This window comes from Elephantulus edwardii, unplaced genomic scaffold (genome assembly GCF_000299155.1).
Source record: "Elephantulus edwardii isolate Elephantulus edwardi_28Jun2011 unplaced genomic scaffold, EleEdw1.0 scaffold00151, whole genome shotgun sequence".
Classification (NCBI taxonomy): domain Eukaryota; kingdom Metazoa; phylum Chordata; class Mammalia; order Macroscelidea; family Macroscelididae; genus Elephantulus; species Elephantulus edwardii.
This window is the reverse complement of record NW_006399901.1, coordinates 1,062,448-1,083,344: the sequence shown is the minus strand read 5'-3', so window position 1 is coordinate 1,083,344 and position 20,897 is coordinate 1,062,448. Positions and strand designations below refer to the sequence as shown.

At 54.7% G+C, this 20,897-nt stretch overlaps 2 protein-coding genes across 2 annotated transcripts; one reads left to right on the top strand and one right to left on the bottom strand.

The window, feature by feature from the left end:
- Positions 1-2: 2 nt before the first annotated feature.
- Positions 3-8,389, top strand: RNF215 (ring finger protein 215; the record flags this gene model as incomplete). The annotated part of the gene is made up of 9 exons (XM_006894882.1): positions 3-101; positions 292-435; positions 963-1,034; positions 1,120-1,205; positions 1,568-1,724; positions 7,610-7,729; positions 7,814-7,957; positions 8,180-8,282; positions 8,367-8,389. Coding segments are annotated over 9 exons (948 nt in total), but the record flags the coding sequence as incomplete, so codon positions are not given.
- Positions 8,390-10,301: 1,912 nt separating this feature from the next.
- Positions 10,302-20,690, bottom strand: CCDC157 (coiled-coil domain containing 157). Its single transcript, XM_006894881.1, has 10 exons — positions 20,443-20,690; positions 16,699-16,870; positions 14,305-14,944; positions 13,520-13,597; positions 13,170-13,360; positions 12,544-12,720; positions 12,257-12,380; positions 11,132-11,271; positions 10,637-10,725; positions 10,302-10,554 (listed from the first exon to the last, which is right to left on the bottom strand). The coding sequence occupies exons 1-10, from the start codon at positions 20,688-20,690 to the stop codon at positions 10,302-10,304; spliced, it is 2,112 nt and encodes a 703-aa protein (XP_006894943.1).
- Positions 20,691-20,897: the final 207 nt, after the last annotated feature.

Genomic DNA, 20,897 nt, shown 5'->3' with positions numbered 1-20,897 from the left:
TGGACGTGAGGCTGCCGCGGCCCGATGCCCTGCGCCTGGAGGGCGTCCGGATCAGCCCCGACGCGGACCCGGCGCCCCCGCTGCGGGGCCGCCTGCTGCTGGTGAGCGCCGCCGCGTCACCCCCACCTGGAGGGGCTCCGATCACGCAGCGCCCCCTGTGCAGGCCGCCTTCAGATCCCAGATACTGTCCCCCTGAATGCATTCCCAAACCTTGGCCTGCATTCCCTTTGCGCCCGTACCCCAGCGATCCCACCTTCCTCCCCCTCTCTCTGCCCTTGGCCCCTCGCTCAGGTGGACTTGGTGGACGGTGAACACGAGCTGCCCGTGGAAGACTGGATTGCAGTGGCCTACGTGGGCAAGGAGCAGGCCGCTCAGTTCCATCCAGAGAGTCAGGGCAGTGGCCCCCAGGCCTATCCCAAGGCTCTGATCCAGCAGGTGCTGGTGGGATGTGTGGGGCTGGGGAGCTGGAGGAAGGGGTGCCCAGGTATCTGCTGGAGCCTGATACTAGATGGATCCCCAGAAGCCCTGGGCCAGCCAGGAGGTTCCCCTCTGGAAAATCATTTCAGTATAGTGTCAAAGCTGTCTTTTCATTGCCTAAGTTAGGACTGAATCGCAGTTGACATTCCATTGGGGTTCCAATGGGAGGAGATTGCCCATCTTTCTTCACAGAGAAGTTGGTGGATTCGAACCACCATAAAGACATGGCTTTTGAGTTAGCAGCACACCACCAGAGTTCCCTGGTGTGGAAGCTAGAAGCTGGGCAATGGTAACGGAGAGGTCAGGAAACTTGATGAGACTTCAGAATGATCACAATGTGAGTTCCTGTTGGAAGGGGGCTGCAGTGTTAGCACCAGAGTACAAGAGGGAAATGAGTGTCTGCCCGTGAGCTGGCTGCAGTGAGGAGATGGGGTATGACAGGTGCATGCCAGCCTCTGGCCCTCTGTCCACCTTCTGTCCTACAGATGCGGCGAGCCCTCTTCCTGGGAGCCTCTGCCCTTCTCCTCCTCATCCTGAACCACAACGTGGTACGAGAGGTGAGACTCAGAGTCAACAGTGTGGTTACAGGCTGGGTCTGGGGAAGGAGGAGCAACGCCCACTGATCTCCCGGTCACCTTGCAGCTGGACATATCCCAGCTACTACTCAGGCCGGTAATCGTCCTTCATTATTCCTCCAACGTCACCAAGCTGTTGGAGGCACTGCTGCAGTGAGTTGGGGTTTGGGTACTGGAAGGCCTTACCTGAGGCAGCTCAAGGGTCCCTAAGACCAGGGCTTGCGCGTTGTCACCTGGTTTGCAGACTTAGTGATGGGACCAGAAGGGGGAGTGGCCTGCAGAGAGGACAGAATGAATTGGTTCAGGGGAGGGGAAGCTAGATAATTAATCCCTGGGTTTATGGTGTCTGTGGCCAGTTTATGTGAGAAATAGAAAAGCTGGAGGGTGGGAGAGACCTAGATAGGGGATGGGCAAAGTAGAAGGGCTGGGGGTGGTCCTCTGGCGTATCCCCATAGGATGGGAAGTCGACTCCCAAGGGCCCATCCATCAACTCCTTCTGTGGCTTTCCCTCCCAGGAGGACCCATGCCACTGCTGAAATCACCAGTGGAGAGTCCTTATCAGCCAACATTGAGTGGAAACTGACCCTGTGGACCACCTGTGGCCTGTCCAAAGATGGCTATGGCGGCTGGCAGGACTTGGTCTGCTTGGGAGGCAGCCATGCCCAGGAGCAGGTGAGTGGTAGGACTGTTCAGAGCTGGGAAGGAAAGGAGGCCACATAGGTAGCCTTGTCTGGGAAGTGCTCACACCTGAGTGGTAGTGGGGATCACGCCTACCTCAGTAGATGGTCCAGTGTCTTGGCTGCGTATAAAAAGCTTGAGGTCCATAGGGCAGTACAAGGGATATTCAGCACTCTTCTTCAACACCACAAGGATTGAGTGTGACCTCTCCTAGCTCCACAAAGGGGAACTGTACCCATCAACAGCATCCACAACACAAAGCCATTTCTCTTCAAGTCAGACATAACCCCCACGCCTATTTCTACAAATTTCAACATCAATTCTACTGTTATACTGGGTATGAAATCCATTGCAATAGCTACACAGACCTCGCAGAGAGATAGGATTATGGAATTTGTTGTTAGGTGCCATCAAGTACAACTCACAGCGATCCTTTGAACAACAGCTTTGAGTCTTGGCCTATCCTGTGCCATCCTTACAATCTCCAACCCTCCCATTGCTGCACTCACTGTGTCAATCCATCTGGTTGAGGGTCTTCCTCTCTTTCACTACCAGCCAAGCATGATGTCCCACTCCAAGGAATAACCTCTCTCAATATGCCCAGATATGTGAGATGAAGCTTTATCGTCTTTGTCTCCAAGGCTCATTCTGGCTGCACCTTCTCCAAGCCAGATCTGTTTGTTCTTTTGGCTGTCTATGGGATATTTGGCATTCTTCTCCAACACAACAATTCAAAGGTATCAGTAATTCTGTCATCCTAAGTCATTGTCCAGCTCTCATATGCATAGCAAGTGACTAAAAAGACCATGGTCTGAATCAGGCACACCTTAGTCCTCAAACTGACATCATTACTCCTCAGTACTTTGGAGAGGTGCCTGACTGCAGACCTACCCAGTGCAATACATCTTCTGACCTTCTGGCTGCTGGTACCAAGTGGACTAAGTGTGGATCTAAGTAAGGTGAAGTGGTTGACAGTAATAGGTCATGATTCAGTTAGGTAATAGGATATAATTTCTCAGTCAGGGCAACTTCTGAAGCATTCTTACACACTTTTCAGCCAGCCTTGTGATTTTAGGCCACTGTTACAGACCTGCCTTAGCCCTGCCGAGTATGGCATATTCCCCTCAGCCCACCCTCAGTCTGCCAGCAAGCTTGACAAAGGCACTCAGCTCTGATTCTCTGGGGCAGCAGTCCCCGGTCAGCTCTGTTTCACACTAGGTCTCTGGTTTTCTGCTGCGGCTGCTGCCGCTCTCCTGTAGGGTCTGGCTGGTGCAAGAATCTCTGGCCCCAAAGTTTGCATGCTGCATTCTCTGCTCCTGAGATTCCCAGGTTTCTGCTGCTGAACCTGCTCAGTTTACACCTGCTGGAATGGCGAAACTAGCCAATCACCTGCTGCATAGATGAACACATCTGTTTACATGTTCTCCCCTTGGTCTGTGGCAATGTCAAGGGCGTTGGTCTAGGAATGCCATTTTGAACAGTAGACCCTCCTGCTGTCTATGTCAGTGTCGTTTGGAACCTTCTTAGATGCTCCATCGCCCACAGAATGAAATTCGGGCTGTAGGTGGGCGTTCTTGGCTCTCCTCATCTGACAGACTCCTCCCATTTTTCTTTCTTTTCTTGTTGTGTACCTTTAAATCGCATCCAGCTGGCACAGGAGGTGATTGCCCCTCCTTCTCCAGTGGACCATCTGGTAGATTCAAACCAGGCGCCTTCAGTATTGCAGCTAAGCTTTTTGCCAGTAGGCCACCAGAGCTCCCTTTCATCCCATTTTTCTTTTCCTCTCTCGCCTGCTCCTCTTCACCCCATGTTGCCGGCCCCCCCCCCCACCATGTCCTGCTCCTCTCCCCTAGAGATCCTGCTTGTGGGGCCTCTGGTGAGGCTTGGACATGGGTAGAGTTCTTCTCCAGCTCTGTGTCTTGTCAAGCAGAACCTTCAATCTTGACTCATCCTGCTTGGTTTTGAGGGCCTTCTTTGTACCCTCAACACTGAGTCCCACTCTCCCTCCTCTAAATCATACTTTGTCAGGGCCTTCTGAGGACAGCCCCACTTGTGTAATCTTGGGTAAGTGGCTTTCCCTCCCAAGGGCAGGAGCTAGCTCTGGATTTCCCATTTCTTGTTATCAAGAGTGTCCCGTGGCGTTTTAGCCACAAATGTGAATTGAGCCTCTGCCATGTGTGTGGGGCTGGTGTGGCCCATCTCTGCATGCAGCCTCCAGCAGGTATCAAAAGATGTCTTGATCTGAGACGGAGAACCAGACCATTTGCTGTTGAGCTGTGCCTTATGGTGCCCTTCTGTGTGTCAGAGTAGAACTGTATTCTTGAGAGTTTCGTATTGTTGCTGTTAGGTGTCGTTGAGTATGACTCAGAGCAACCCCAGGAATAAAAGATCTGAACCCTGTTCTATCTTGTGCCATCCTCATCCTTCCTGACACTCAAGAGCCCATTGTGGCAGTCACCATGTCAGTCTACCTGGTCAAGGGTCTTCCTCTCCTTTGCTGACCATCCACCTTTCCAAGCATCATGTCCCTCTGAGGAATAGTCCCTCCTAGAAACATGCCCAAAATATGTGAGGTGAAACCTCATCATTCTTGCCTCCAAAGAGCTGCCACCCTCTCCAAGACATACTTGTTTGTTCTCTTGGCCATCCATGGGATGTTCAGTGCTCTTCTCCAGCACCACAGCTCAAAGTCGTCAGTTCTTCATCTGTCATCCTTATTCATTGTCCAACTCTCAGATGCATAGCAAGTGATCAGAAAGACTGTGGTCTCAATCAGACACACCTTAGTCCTTCTGACATCATTGCTCTTCTCCTCATGATTTGGAGAGGTCCATACACTGCAGGTTTTCCCAGTGCAGTGCGTCTCCTTATTTCCTGACTAAGTCAGGACTCTTCCTTATAAGGAGCCTTTTTTGTGGATGGATTCAAAACCACCAACCTCACAGTTAATAACTGAGCTCTTAAACTGTTTTCACTGTCCGGGGATGTGAGATCGAATCATGGCTCTGAACATTGGCGGAGTGACCTTGTCGCCTCTCTTGGTCTCATTCTTCCTGTTTGTGGACAGAGATAATCCAGCAGCTGCTGGAATGTCTGGGAAGAGTATCTATAAAGCACTGAGCGTGTGCTGAGTAGACAGGCAGTACTGGAGCTCTGGTGGCGTAGACTATAGCATCTCCAGCAATTTCAGATCCACTGTCAGCTGTGCAGGTAGGAGGCTAGACAGCCTCCTGTTGAGATGTACCACCTTGGATACCGATAGAGTGTCACTGTGAGTCAGAACAGACTGTGACAGTGAGCGAGCGAACTGTTTTGAACATCTTTCTTGCTGTAATTGTGTGAATGAATCAACGAAGACCAAATTGTGTAGGAGTGCCTAGGACACGGGGCTGGCTGTGACAGTGGTGGATGATGGATGTGAAAGGCCCGTGAGATCCTGACTGCCCTCGCAGGGCTCAGATCTCGTGAGGAAGGGACTTGAATGTAAAGGGCAGCTCGGCCTGGTCAGCTTTGTGGGGGTAGTGACTGTTGAGAAGATCCAAAGGGCTTTCTGGATGAGAAGGGTGCCCCACCACATGTCCACCATGAGGACAACGCACAGCTGTGTAGGGGAGTGAGGACAGGCAGAGCAGGCTGGAACAAAAGCTGGAGAGGAAGGGGAACAGGCTGGGGGCCAGACCAGATAGGCTAAAGTGGCAGGTGCAGTCGTGTCTAAAGGACAGCTGAGGTTGGCATCTGGTCTGATGGTCAGCCCCGACCCCCGTGCCCAGTAACTATCTTTCTAGTTTTTAGAACCCTGGAGAATTCTAGAAAGGTCTGAACAAACCATTTCCTCCAACTTTGCCATTCCTCCTCTCCTGGGAGACCCCAAGGTGCATTGAGCCTGGGTAGCCAGCTATGCTCTGGAACCCCAAGGAAGAACTTAACACTGCTTGGCGAGGCCTGCCCTTGTTGGCCCAGCTCAGCCTGGGCTCATGGGCCCATCTGGGAGCAGATGAACCAGAGGTGCCAGCATTGTTGGGACAGTGCTGAGCAGGGCACGGGCAGTGAAGGCCTTGAGTCCTGTCTAGGGACTTGGAGACAGCTTTCTGGAGTAGGTGCCATCACTGCAGCTGGAGAGAAGACAGGGACCGAGGCCCAGGAGGAGAAGAGTGCAGGACTCAGGCAGTCAGACGCATAGACACTCGGTAACACCCCCATCCTGAGCACCAGGCAGCCTTTTTTAACATGAAGTCATCCCTCAGCCCTTCTTACTAGATGGTACTTGAACTTGAGAGCTTCGGATGTGAAGAACATGACAACAGAGAACTACTAAGGCTGCAGAGAGCTTGTAAATAAATACGTGAGCTTTATTAGTCACGGCTACAGACCTTGTCTTGAAGCAACAACCTGAATGTACCTTAGAAGTGACACATGGGAAGACTCGTGCTTTGGACATGATGGCAAGAGAGACCAGCCTGGGAACTCTGGCAGCCTTGTGGCAAGAAGCTGCGCTGTAATCTCAAAGGCATGCGGTTCAAATCCACCAGATGCTCTGCTGGAAATGGATGGGCAGCTCCTGAGCCAGTCGGATCTGACTCAACAGTACACCACAAAAAAAAAAGGGGGGGAGCTCTGGTGGCCTAGTGGCAAGGAGCTGCAACTACAATCCCAGAGGTGCACGGTGCGAATCCACCAGATGCTCTGCCGGGAAAAGAAGGAACAATCTCCTCCTGTACCAGTCAGATCTGATTGGACGGTACACTCACACAAAAATAATAATAAAAAAAGGGACCAGCCTGTGGAGAAGGACATCATGCTTGGTAGCAAAAAAAAAAAAAAAGAGGAAGCTCTTGAGGTTGGACTGGCACTGTGGTTGCAGCAGTGGGCTCACAACCATGAGGGTGGCGTATGGCCAGCGGTGTTTGAGTCTGTTTAGCACTGATCACTGAGAGTCGGAACCTACTTGATGGCAAGACCCTGAGGAAGCGTATCTGTGCCCCACTACTCCTGCTTGCTTCCCTGAACTTACACCCAAGCAGCCAAGCTTCATGTGGGAAGGAAATAAAGATCACCCCAAAATTCTGAGGCCCTTCTGTTCCAGGGTGGACAGGTTTTTAGTGCCCTCAGGGTCATTCCGTCAGTGAGGCCCTGGGGCTGCGTGGCGGTGGGCAGGCTGGGAGCAAGAGGAGCAGTTTGGTAAGGAAAGCGAACAGGGAGCACTCCTGGAGCTATGGTGCCAAAGGCAGTGGTGAGCGAAGTAAGTGTGTGTAGGAAGGTGGGGTGCTGAGAGCATAGGACAGTGGGAAGACCTCATCTCCATCAAGGGTCCACCCGTGGGTCAGACTGTGTCCAGGTCCTGTCCTGAGGGCAGGGACAGGCTGCAGAGTGGGGTGTCCTGCAGTTGTTTCATTGGGCTTGCATGTGAGGTCCCTCTGTCTTCTCGGTGAGAATGGACGTGGAAGACTGGAGGCAGGAGACTAGAGAGCAGCAGAAGGTTGGAAGATAGAGAGGGAGGAGGTGGCAGGAGAGATCTGGGGGGAGAAGCCACAGGCCAGGGGACAGTGAGGTGTGAATTCTCCCCACTTGGATAGAGTTTGGCGGGCACTGAGCAAGCAGATTGGCTGGAAGTGCAGCCCTGGGTTTGGGAGGTGGAAGCTTCCATGTGATGGAGACATGGGGTTTGTTCGGGAAGCTGGGTCAGCTGTTCTCCTGGGCAGGGCAGTGCAGCATGTAGGGTGGAGAGAAGACAGCTGGGGGTAGATCTGATGGTCTTGCATGTAGGAGGTACCAAGAGGACAGGAGCAGCTGGGAGCAGGCCGGGACCTGACACCCTGGGGACAGATGCCAGGGGAAGGGCTCAGTGACCAAGGGTCCTGACACCCTGCTCCCCTCCCTAGAAGCCTCTGCAGCAGCTGTGGAATGCCATCCTGCTGGTGGCCATGCTCCTGTGCACTGGCCTCGTGGTCCAGGCCCAGCGGCAAGCGTCACGTCACAGCCAGCATGAGCCTGGAGCCCAGGTGGGAGCCCCCGGCAGTCCCTGCCTACCCCTGGCCGCCCCCAGCCTTCGTGCCAGTGAGACTGGACCTGCCCTCTCCCCACAGGTGGACCTGTTCAAACGCCGCGTGGTGCAGAGGCTGGCATCCCTCAAGACCCGCCGCTGCCGCCTGGCCAGGGCAGCACAGGGTCCCCCGGAGCCAGGTGCCGAGACCTGTGCTGTGTGTCTAGACCACTTCTTCCACAAGCAGGTTAGCGCCCTGGATGGGCTAGCTGTTGGCTAATGTGTGACAGACACTCGCCTCGCTCCAAGAGACCCCAGCAACCTACTCTGTGTTCTCTACCCTACATGCACTGACTGCCCTGCCCGGGACGGGAGAGAAGACACAACAGGCCCTTGGGGATTTCCGGTTCAGGTGATGGGCACTCAGATGGGAACCCGGCCGCTGGCCTGTGTGTCCTTCCTCCTGCAGTGGCTCCGAGTGCTGCCCTGTAAACACGAGTTCCACCGAGACTGCGTGGACCCCTGGCTGCTGCTCCAGCAGACCTGCCCGCTGTGCAAATTCAACGTGCTGGGTGAGCAGGGATGGGGGCCCTCGGCTGGTGCCTCCTGGGCCCCACCTGACCCCTCTCCTCCTGTTATTTCTCCTCCCCCTGCAGGGAACCACTACTCAGATGATTAGCTGCCTGCCTGCCCGCATCTTGGCCCTTGGCCTGGGCTCCTGGAACAGGACAGGACAGGACAGAGGGTGGATAGGACAGAGGCCCCTGTGGGTGGGATGAAAGAAAGTGCATCTCCTCTGATAAGGGGTAGGATGTCATGCTGTGTCCATGCTGGGAAGGTGGGGCCAAGACAGGGTGTAAGGCTAGGACCACCAGTCCAGGAAGAGAGGCTCTTTGGGGCCATTCTCTATCATCCTAGGGCCTCTCTGGGGTCATTCTCTGTCATCCTGGGGCTCCTCACCCGCTGTCCTTACAGGCAGCTCTGCTGCACCCTGGCAGAGGCCTGGCCAGAGTATAAGGGATAGCAGGGCTCCGAGGACTCGGAGTGTCCTCTGGCCTGCTTGTCAGGCATCCCTGGAGGCCTGAGCTGCAGCATTTCGGGTTTATTTATTGGGGATGAGCTCGCAGAAAAAGTTTTCTGGCCGGGGGGGGGGGGCACCCTGGCCTGACCATCTTGCAGGATATACCTCAGTCAAGGCTGTGGCATTAGACCCAGAGAAGCCCATTCTGCGTGCTGACCACAGCAGGAGGCCCCACTGCATGCCGAGCTGGGCATACTCTCAGGCCTGGCTGGGACTAGAGGCCTTAGAGACATTGCATCCTCTGCTGCTCAGACAGGGCTACACGTGCCAGCCGGGATCCCAAGAGGCACAGGATAAAAGTGGTGCATCTTCCAGGGGCATTTCTTAATTGATTTTGGTTTTTCTCTAAGGGAAGATTTGAGTGGGGAAGTTTTAATATTAAAATAAACTTAGATATATATTTTGACAGAAAATGCAACATTTGTGTGCCTTTTTTTTTAAGACAAAAAGATCACCTTGGGCAGTACTTCTTATGGGAGGCAGCATTCTGATAGACTTCCCACCTCTATTGTGCTCCCACCCTGTGTGGAGAATGGCTTTTTCTCTGTGGCTCGGGTACATTATATGGGATCAGGAAAAGTACCTGAGTGAGCCTGGCCTAATCACGCAGTCCTTTAAATGTGTTTTGTCCAGCTGGTGTCAGAGGAAGTCAGGGCTGAAGCATGAAGGGGATTCAACATGGAAGAAACTCCTGCTGGTTTGAAGGTGAAGGGGGCGACATGGCAAGGAATGTGGGTGGCCTCTAGGTGCTGAGGAGGCAGACCAAAAAGGATGTAGGACTTCAAGTCCTGTCCAGTTTCTGCCAACAACCGGCAGGCGCTTAGAAGGGGACTCAGCCTTGGACTTGATATTGGCATTTACCCTGGGAGCCCCCCTGACTTTATCTTTCCGAGATGCCAGCCGGAGGGCTGGAGCTGTTGAAGCGTCAGTTAATTGGCAAATGCCAAGTGGGTGGAGGCCTGAGAGGAGATGATCTTTGAACAGTTCTCCTGAATTGGGGTACAGGGAGCCACTCTGATGCTGACACTCACCTGGGAGGGGCTCAGCCTTCCTCGGGAGCCTCACCAGAGGGGTGAGCCCCAGTGAAGCAGACCCAGACTGCCAGCTCAGCTCCACACCCCCTTCTTAACCTGTAAACGGAGGCACAGTACCAAGTGCCCTCCTTGCCAGGGGAGAATTTCAGCCGGGAGTGAAATGTTTAGTTAACGTGAACCTCCTGTCAGTGTCTTGGTGGGGAAAGACCTTCATCTTTACCCAGCTGTCCTATGTGCACTCCGCTCCCATCACCTCACCAGGAGGGAAGCAGGCAGCTGCTGTTTGCTGTGTGTCCACAGTGGCCAGTGACCTGTGTCGCTGGTCCTCAGTGGCCTTCCTCAGGAGGGGCAGGCAGGACCCTTTGCCCAGTCAGCCAGTGCTGTGAGGCCAAGATCACGGTGGGCAGATGGCTGGGCTTTATTACACTGGGCGGGCTGCTGCCCACCGGCCCCCATGAGCCTTGTTGCCGCAATGGCTACTTGGGCCGCTCCTGGGGCTGATGTGCAGAGCTGGCCGGGCCTCGGCATGGTGAGAGCCGCCGCCTCAGGCTGGCCAAAGCGCGCATGGGGTTCTGGGAGCAGATGGCTGACTGGGACACGGGCTCCCCTTGGGAGGTCTTGCTGAGCTGGCTGCCAGGCGGCTGAAGAGGCGATGCTAGGGGCTGGCCTGCAAGTGTTCTGCCTGCACTGCTGGTCCTGGTGGCAGGCGAGGGCCGCCTGCCCAGGCCCCTACAGGAAAGAGCAGACCACAGGAGTAAGCCTGGACCACCCACCAGGTCTGCCACCTCGCACGGATGGAAGCCCCACTCACCGTGGGGAAGGTCTCCGAGTCTTGGCTGGCTGTGCTGTTCCTGAGTTTCCTTTGATGAGGGGGGACCAGAGCTGGTCCTGGGGCATCATCTGCACAGAAAGCCAAGTTCAGAGAAGCTTGAAAGTCCCCTCCCACTTTACAGAGATCGTAGTGTGTGCCCAGACCCACAGTCACTTCCATTGGGGAACTTCCAACCTGCCCTCAGCCACAGGATAAGTGCAGGAAAGTTCATTTCTGACATGGCTCCAGAATGAACTTGTAATAAAGATATATAAGGCTATGGAGAGGACGCAGAACCAGGAGAAAGAGGATGTGTTTCTTCTCACACCTTTCCAGCATGTGGGAGCTCCAAGAGCCTCCCTGAAGGCCCATGTAACGGGCCATGGTGATGGGCTGGACTGCAGACAGATTCCCACTGGGTGGGTGACCTCTGCTGGGTAGGAGCCTCTGGGTCCCCCAGGCCTGCCCTTTTAGGTGGGGGGCTGGGCGGCCCACCTTGAGGCCTCCCTGTTGGGCCACCGACCGGATTTTGGACAGCATGGCCTGGAGCCGCCCATTCTCCTCCTGCAGGACGCGGATGCGGACGTTGTTGGCCTCAACCTGCATCTCCATATCATCTGTGACGTTGCCAGTGCCTGTAGGGGATATGCCATCTGGGGCCCCATCCCACCAGGCCTACCTCTCATCCCAGATGGGAACCCCTCACTAGTAAGATGACCATGGCGCTAAAGGATGAGAACTGAGTGGGACCTGGAGTTCCGGGGACACTTAGTAAATCCACAAGTGTCTTTGCCGTGTGGGGAACGGGTCTCTCCCCATACTTTGCATCTGGAGGACCAGGGAGGGAGAACTGTCCAAGATTGCACAGTCAGCTCTGGGAGTGGAGTCACAGGATTCAGCCTGGAGCTTTCCCTACTATGGGGGTGATGAGTACTTCAAGCTCGTGGTATCGCAGGCTGCTGCCTGCTCAGTTCTCTGCTTCCTGGTCTGAAAAAGGAGCTATTGCCCCTCACAGAGTACTTCTGAGGGTGACAGAGGGCCTGGCACACAGGTCATCTGCAGTCAGCCTTTCCACACACCGCAGCCACTAAACTGTGGTGGACTTTTTGGCAGCTGTGTGAATGGATTCACTCTCACTTTGCCACAAGGAAGCTGACAGTTGGAGGGCGGGGGACTTGGGACAGGAACCCAGGACATCAGGCACCCAGTGCTGTGCTGAGATAGGTGTCTAGCATGCCTCTGTGTCACAGACTTAAGGACACCAGACTGCTGGGCCTGTGTGTAGTTTGAAGAGAGGATGAAAAGAGGGACTTGAGTAGGATGAGTGAGGACTGGTGCTGGCATGGCGTGGAGCAAGGGCCTTGGAGGCAGACCTGTGTGTGAACTTGGCTGTATGCAGACCTGTGTGTGAACTTGGCTGTGTGGCCATGGGCAGCTGGCTCAGCCGTACTGACTGCTTCCTCCCCATTTCCACAGAGGATGGAGGGGGAAAGCCCTCCTCATGGGGTCCCAGGGTCAGGTCCCTCTTTCCCAGGGGGCTGCACTGATGACCATCCTGCTCTATGGCCATTATTGTCCCATTCTGCCCAGGGGCGCCCGACACTTGCCCCAGGTGCCTACTTTGGATCTGGGGCTCGAGGGGACCATGCAGATCGGGGAAGGCCACCAGCAGCCGCTCTCTTTCCTTCAGGTCCAGGAGCTCCCGCTGTAGCTCCGAGATGGTCAGCCTGAGGTCAGTCGTCGCCTGCTCCAGGTCTTGCTTCTCCCGCTGCAGGCTCTGCAGCAGCTCCTGGGGCAGTGGGGGGGCTCAGGCCTGGCTCCCCAGGGACACCTACACACACTCCACACAAGCACACTCACCCACCAGCACTCAGCTGGTTGCTGGGAGGCTCTGCACATGCCCTCACCTGCTGGGCCCGGAGCTGGCACTGCCCCTGCTCCTTCTCGCTCTGAAGGCTTTGCAGCTGTCCCTCCGCGTGCGCGCGCTGCGTCTCTGCCTCATCTAGGCTGCCCCGCAGCTCCTCACGCTCCTGGTCCAGACTGTCAAGCTGCTGTAGCAGGGACCTCTGTTTGGCCTGCAGGGACTGAACAGGGTGAAGGGCTGGGGAGGATGTGTGGGAGCAGGGCAGCTAGCTATGGGACCTCTCTTGAGCCTCATCTGTCAGGGTCCCTAGTAGTTCCCAGGCCCTAGCTCATGCTTTGTCCTCCCATCCTTTCTCTGGCTGACAGGCCAGCCACTTAGCCTTTGGTGTCCAAGTCTAAGCCCACCTCCTCCCAGTTCTAGATTTCACTAAGAAGACAAGGCTGGGTCTCCACAGCACTTTCACTGGCCCCTCCAACCAGCGGGCAGGAGAGCTGTGACACACCTCCTCTGTCCCTCCACATTTAGCTCAGAACAGGACCTCCATAAAGAAGTCAATGCAAAGTCTGGCTGTGTGTTGGGGAGCAGGTGTCCCTCCTCATGGGCCTTCTTCCTGCCCGGAGAGCCTCTCTCCTTGTAGCCCCCCCCATAGGTAGCGCTCAGGAGCCTCACCTCCTGGTGGCGAACCATGCTGTCAACACGGGCCTTCTCCTTGTCCAGCTCAGTGCTGGCCCAGCGGATCTGCTGGCTGGCCCCGTCCAGCCGCCCGGCCAGCAGTTGCACCTGCCCCTCCAGCTGCTGTACCTGCTTCTCAGCGGCTGCCCGGAGCTCTGTCTCCACCTGCAGTTGCTGTGCCTTTGCCTCTGGGAGGGTAGGCAGGGGTTGAGTCCCAGCACTGCCTCTGATCCAGGACAAAGCAGGGCTCTCAACCCTCCCAGGGAGGCTTAGAGCTGGGAGGTGGCACGTCAAGCTGGGCTCTCACCCGACAGTGTGGCCAGTCTTGCCCACCGGTGGCTGCTTACCTGCAGCCTGTGTGGACTCTTGATGTTGCTTCAGCTCTCCCTCTAGGATGGTCATCTTTGACTTTAGATCACTTGTTTCTAAGGCAGCCGAGAGAGGGGTCCTTCAGAGGCTGCACTGGGCCTGGCTGGCTGGCTGCCTTTAGACCCACGCACCCACCGAGGACAGGCAGCCGTTGCCCTGTGGAGCTGCCACACAGAGTTTCAAGAGGACTCTGGGATAATGTCAGTGGAGCCAGGCCCCTATCCACCCCGCTCATTCCTGGCTGGTGGCCTGCCCAGGCCAGAGGACAGGAGAACAGCACTGAGGTTCTGAGAGGACAGTTACCTGCCTGGGTCCCTCAAGCCATCCACCAGTGTGGACATCCATCAACCTCTGTACCATGATGTGTGTCACTGCCGTCAGGCTTCTGTCAGCCTGCAGGGGAAGCTGTTCTACTTGGCTGGGAATTACAGAACATCACCCCCGGGAGTAACCCTCAGACTGGCAGGAGAGTGTGGAGCAGTACCCCAATATCCTCACACGATGGCAGGATAACTCTGGGCTCCTGTTCTGGGGTCTCCCAGTGTTCCCCAACAGGACTCGGCTCTCATTGCCCACACTGAGGAGGGGGTGATGACTGCACCCTTTGAGGTGCCTGCTTTATGGTGCTCTTCCTCACTCTCCAGTCCGGGATTCCGAGCCCCCCGTCCCACCCCATACATAACTATGTGCACTCGAAGCCCCCCTCAGTGTCGGCCTAGGGACAGCCGCATCTGAGCCTGTGGCAGAGCCTCTGGACACAGACCTGCCAGCAGCTGCTGCCTGTCGCTGTCCCACGCCGCCAGGCGCTGCTCGCCCTCCTCCGCCTGCCGCCGCAGCGCCTCCTGCTCCTGCCTCAGCGCCTGCTCCAGCTCGCCCACCTGCTTGCTCAGCCCATCCTTCCGTGCCTCAGCCTCCTCCAGCTGGGCCCTGAGGGTCCCCACAAGCTGAGTGAGGCTCCCCATGTGCTTGCTGAGGCGCACCAGGTCTTTGCTCTGCTCTGCCACCCAGCGGCCCACAGTGGCTGCTGGCAGCGGCCTGAGCCCCATGCTGTCCTGTACCAGCTGCTGGAACTGGCCTAAGGATGAGGGCAGGTTCTGGCCATGACAGAGGCTGATGACCCCCTTGCCCACTTCGCGCAGGCTGCCCTGGATGCTGGTGCACGCGTCACAGGGCACCAGGGCTGTCTCGATCGTCTGCGAGTGGACACTCCTGGTATTCTTGGTGGGTCTGGCTAGGCGTTGCAGGGAGACTCTAACAGAGTCCGGCTCTTGGCAGGTCTGAGTTATGCCTGGCTGTGGGGAAGGCTGCGTGACGAACTTGGCAGTTATCAATTCTGGACTCCTGGCTGGTTCACCCTTGGCTGTGGGTTTGGAGGTGGGAGTCTCCCCCTGGTTTTCCCTTTTCTGTTTGGGGGAAAGAAATGGAAGGCAGGTAGAACAGGCCCAGGAGGTGACCAGGTTGGCCTGATACTCAGATCCACTAACAGTCTCTGACACCGATGTCAATGAGTGGACCTTCTCCAACTTACTTCTTCATTTACTAAAGCCAGAGCTGCCTCCTAGCTACCCTCTAGATCTGCTGTTGTTCTGTGTGTCTGGTACTGGGAAGGAGACCGTGACTGTGACAGCTGGTTTACGGACTCTCTCGTCACCACCTTCCCAAGCATGCTGCCCTTTTCCAAGGACAGGGCCCCTCCTGACAACACATGCTTGGAAAGGTCAGAAAAGAAAGGGAAGACCCTCAATGAGACAGATGGGAACAGTGACTGTTAACAGTGGGCTCGAGGATGTCAGAGATGATGGTCAGGATGGCACAGGACAGGGCACGGTTCAGGTCCATTGTCCAGAGGGTCATAGCTGACTCAACGATACAACATTGGTCACCACCGCTGTCAATCTTGGTTCCTTCTAAAACTTAAGGTAGCTTTCGAGATATCTCTGAGTTACTTTATGGACCAAGTTTTAAGAGTATTTCCTGTGAATACCCTTCGTATAACGTGGATGTGAGGGTAACAACAGTGAGTCTGTGGATACTAACTCAGGACTTAACACGCTGCCACACTCACTATCTCCATGTAAAGAAGACCTGCAGACACTTTTCTGAGATTTGGTTTACTTTTTGATTCTTTCTCATCATTCATTCTTTTGTTCTACTTCTTGCTATGTGCCATTGAGTCGGAACCGACCCATAGCTGACCCTCCAGTGGGTTTTCAGAGGGAGTAAATCACACAGGAGGAGACTGCTCATCCTTCTTCAGCAAAATTGTTGGTGGGTCGATTTGAACCACACGTTTTTGGGATTGCAGTGTAGCTTCTTACCACTAGGCCAACCACAGCTCCCTTTTGTTCTACTACAATCCCTATTATTTGACAACCTAGAAAATTCTTTTCTTTGATAATGACTCCATTTCCCCCACCTCCTGTAGAGACCATGTTTTTAAACATAATAAAAATGGTGGTGGTGGTTGTTGTTGCGTGCCATCAAGTCAGGACTGACTCAAAGCTGACCTCCGGTGGGTTTTCAGAGGCAGTAAAACGCACAGGAGGAGAATGCCCATCCTTCTCCCACAGAGCAGCTGGTGGATCTGAACTATGTGCCTTTAGGACTGCAGCGCAGCCTCTTACCACTAGGCCACCAGAGCTTCTTTTATACAACATTTATTAAAAAAACAACTAACAAAAAACAAACAACTAAAAGTAGATAGGTCCTCCTTCACTTTATACAAACTTTATTTCAAAACAAAACAAACGAACAAAAACACCACAGCAAAATTAAAGGTAGACAGGTCCTCCCTCGCTGTGTGGTCAGAGGATGATAAGCCATGACCCACAGTGGGTGGGTTCTCATTAGCCATGTCATCTACATGCCCTCAGAAGTAGTGATGCCCCACGACAGATTAACAGACAGGTCCAAAGTCCCTGAGGCAGGTGGTCCAGGCATACTCCCAAGGTCTGCATTCTTAACCCCTGTGCTGTGTAGGCCTTATTTGTGATGTTTCAGAGTTTATACACCCCTGGGTAACAGGGAGCCAGTGCAGGATAGAGGGGGCCTGTAATGTGAGCGAGAAAAGCTGAGCCAGGGTGGCCTGGACTTCAAGTGAGCTCAGAGGGATGCCAGTCAGGATGCAGCAGAGGGGATGAGGGTGGGACCCACCTACCTGGGGATCAACCTGCTGGTAGAGCATGCCCACCCGCAGCAGGCTGGTCCAGAAGCGCCGCACTGTGAGCCCCACAGACATGCAGGGCCCCGTGGCCTGGACAGGGGGCATCGATTGCTCCGAGCCAAGGTTCTCTAGGTAGCTGGCACAGCTCTGAAGCAGCAGGAGGAGCCTGTGGGTAGAGATGCCAGGGCAAGCTGGGGCTGACGGCAGCAAGTTACAGAGCCACGTGCCTCATTCTCAGTGACTGGCCCCACACATCACAGACTTAGAGAAATCAACTCAGGGGTTCCTTCTTCCAGGAAGCCCTTCCTGACTTGACCACAGGCTCCTTTCAGGGACCTCCTCTGGTCCTCTGGGTGGCTGCACTGCTGTTTGGCTGATGGACTGGGATCACCAGGGAGCTGAGACTAAGCCCGACCTTGACTCACTTGAAGTTCTTAGAAAGTCTTGGGCATGTGGCTGCCATCTGTCACAGAGGCCCGAGCCTGCACTGATGACAGTGCTGAGACCTGAGAAGAAGGGCAGGCTTGATGGCACAGGACAGGCAGGAGAGGACAAGGACATGCGTGCTGGACCGAGTCTAGTCCAGTGGCTTCTGCTCCAGGGTGGACTGCTCTGGGGCCACGGAGACACAGAAAGAAGCATGTCTAGACCTAATGCTGAAGTGCCAAATTAAAGCCAGAAAGGTTCTGGTTCTGAGGATGGAAAAGCTCCAGGAAAAAGGACAGAGTGACCTATGTGCTTAGACAGACAGACAGACCTTCATGGTGGATGGCTCCAAAGATTCTGCTATGCTACTTCCCTCTCCAGCCCTAACCCAATCTCCAGGCATGAACTGAGCTCTAAATGCTACACCCTGAGCCAGAGGCTGGGTCCTGGCTGGTCACTGCAGCCCCTCTGTCCTCAGGGATCCCAGTCTGGCCTGGGTCCCCTCCCGGCAGCCTCAGCCAGAAGTCCAGCACACTCAGGCCCAGAAGAGGTTCCACTAAAACCATCTGTGAGCATGGGACGATGTGAGCATGGGATGAGAGGAGTGAGCTTCACATCGTTGATGGTGGGTGCTGCTGGGTATGACTCAAGGCAACCCTATGAAAACAAATCAGAACCCTGTCCTATCCCATGCCATCCTCACCACCTCTGGCACACTAAATGCCCACTGCTCTAGGATCTGTGCCATGCCAATCCACTGGCTGATGGTCTTTCTCTCCTTTGCTATCCATCCACCTTTCCCAGCATGATGTCATAGCTTCATGACGTTGTTGTTATGTGCCGTCGAGTGACTTGTGACTCACAGCGACCCTATGTACAATAGATCTGAACCCTGCTCTGTCCTGAGCCAACCTCATTGTCTCCTTGCTTCTACGGGGCACTTCTCATGTGGGCGCAGCACGTGCAAAGTTATGAAGAAGGCAGGAATGTTCTACACTCACACTCACCCAATCTCACAGGATCCAAATGATGTTCTCACACCCAGGGCGCCTTCAGGCCTCACAATGGTAAGCCTGGCGGCATCTCTGTCTCTTCCACATCTGTGCTGACTGCCTCCCCCACTGTTTCCTCCGGTTGGCTCAGGGATAGAATTCTTACCTTATAAATGGAAGCCCTGGGTTCAGTTTCAGCCAATGCACTTCACATACAACCAGTGCCCATCCCTCAGTGGAGTTTTGTATGTTACCCTGATGATGAACAGATTTCAGGGAACCTTCTAAACTTAAAACTGACTAGGAAGAGAATAGGAAGAAAGACCTGGTGATCTGCTTCAGAAAAATCAGCCAGCGCAAACCTCATAGATCACAATGGTATGATCCATAATCAGTGAGGTAGATGGTGCACAGCCGGACAGCATGTCATCCTGCTACACAAGTAGTTTCCCTGAGGTGTGGACTGCCTTGACTGTGACCACCGGCTCCAACAGGAGAGTTTCTGAGTGGGGGAGTGTTGGCTGTGGCCTCCAGGAAGGGGAACGTGGACAACTATGTTAACTTAAACCAACAGCATAGGATCTACTGGCCTCTTCCTAGCTGGCTTGGCCAGAACACACTAAAATAATCCCATGTCTGGTGGTGTAACACACAGAGGGAACAATGTGGCCAGAAGATGCCAGGAAAATGAGCCTGGGATGGAAACGCTGAGAAGCAATTGTGGTATTGGCTCAAAACACCCAGGAGGCAGCGGGAATGGTAGAAGAAGCTGAGCCCTGAGCCCTGCGGCTGTGCGGCTGCTGAGACGACAGGGCCAGGGCCTCCTGCCACCCACTGTGGGCTGGGGTGAGGGCTGAGGACAAGGGAACATGGTCTCTGCTCAAAACCAGCAGGAGCTGGAGGGGCAGGGATACCTCAGGCCTGTCTCAGAAAGCATGAGTTTACTCCACATTCTGTAAACAAGGCTATTCTGTGTCCAAGAGAGGGGAAGGGACTCCTCCAGACAGCACGTGGCAAAAAGGCCAGTCTTGGAGCACTTGACTCAACCATCCCAGGCCAAGTTCTTTCCATTCATCAAATCATGGAGTCACGGATGACACCCATCATGTGCCCAATGCCAGCTGTGTGTCAGCTAGCTTCCAAGGCCTCCACAGTTCCCCCCCCCATTGCTGCTGAGGCAGGATTCTTATTATCCCATTTCACAGATGAGGATGCAGAGGGTCAGAGAAGTGGTGTCACTTGTTCTACACTCTGTGGTGCCTGGTTATCCTGGGCATAACTGTCCCCCATCCTACAGATGAGGAAGCAAGCTCAGATTTCCAGTTATCACTTGGACATGCTGCTGGGTTACAGTCAAGCTTCTGCAATGAAAGTTGGTTCTCTGGGCTGGACTGCAACAGCCTCCTGAGTGTTTCCAGGACTCTACAGGTTCATTTCCTCATCTGCCCATCAGGGACCACATGCCCCTCAACACTAGGCTGAACAAACAAGCTGAGGCCCCTCTGTGAGGTGAGGAGCGTGTACAGCTGTGCAGATCAATCTCCAGTGCTATAGGCGAACGTATCTACATGATGCTGGGAGGAAAGAGGCAGGTCTCAGGAGACCACATCTGCTGTGGGGCCCTTTCCAGAAAGGAAAAACGGCAGAGCTAACACGAGATAGCAAGCTGCTTAATATACAGTTCAATGCAAAAGTGAGGTAGTAAGTACAGGCTGAGGGCAGCAGACGCCTGGAGAAGCTGGGGAGGGGCAGGCTGAGTGCACAGGGAGAGAGAAGTCACTGCCCAAGTGTTGGCTCCTGGGCTCAGTGGGTGGTGTGTTCACAAGTGCTCATTATGTTAATTAAAAAAGGAAATAAAATTGTAAAAGGTGCTGTGTGCGGGCCAATAACTGTGGTCACGAATCAGGAGTTACAAGTTCTCTGAGTCTGTAACCCCGGGTCCATGAAAGCAGCCCTGGTGGCATAATGGTGAAGTGCTTGTCTGCTAAGCAAAAGGTTGGCAGTTTGAGCCCACCTAATAGCTCCATGGAAGACCTGGCAACCCACTTCTGAAAAGCTAACAGCTCGGAAAACTCCGGGGGTGTTCTATGCTGTCACACCAGGTCACTATGTGCTGGCACCAACAGCAGCAAATAACAAAGGCTATGTGTTATAGCAATAAAAGAACAAAACAGGAAGCTGTACGAATGAAATGAAATGAAAGGGGACTGAATGGAATGGAAATGGGAGACCACACTGAGAACCCTGACAGGTTGCCAATCTCATCCTCCCTTCTGGCGGGGACTTTTGGGGGTACACACCGGCTGACTGAGGCCCTCACCTGTCGATGACCAGCTCCAGCAATACAGCATGCGACAGCTGTGTGAACTCTGGGTCGCCAGGCACATGGTCATAGTGCTCCAGCAGGGCCACCATGTCCAGGTCGCAGGCCACCCGGTCGGGGAACTTCCAGGAGGGGAAGCGCACAGGCCCTGCGTGCGAGAAGACGTCCACGATGGCGCCCTGCAGGTCAGTGAGGTCCTTGCGCAGGCTGTCCATGCACGCCTGGCCGCCCAGCAGGTGTGCCATTCTCAGGGCCCCTGGGCAGGTAGAGGAGAGCCCCGTGAGCAGAGACAGCCACAGCGGATGACCCCTCCTGAAGTTGGACTGCTGGAAGGCTTTATGTCAAAGTCCCTCCAGACTCCGGGACAAGCCTGCCCCCAGCCCCAGGCCCCACCCTGCACCCCACACTCTGACTCCGCCCCCAGGCCCAGGCCCCACCCTGCACCCCACACT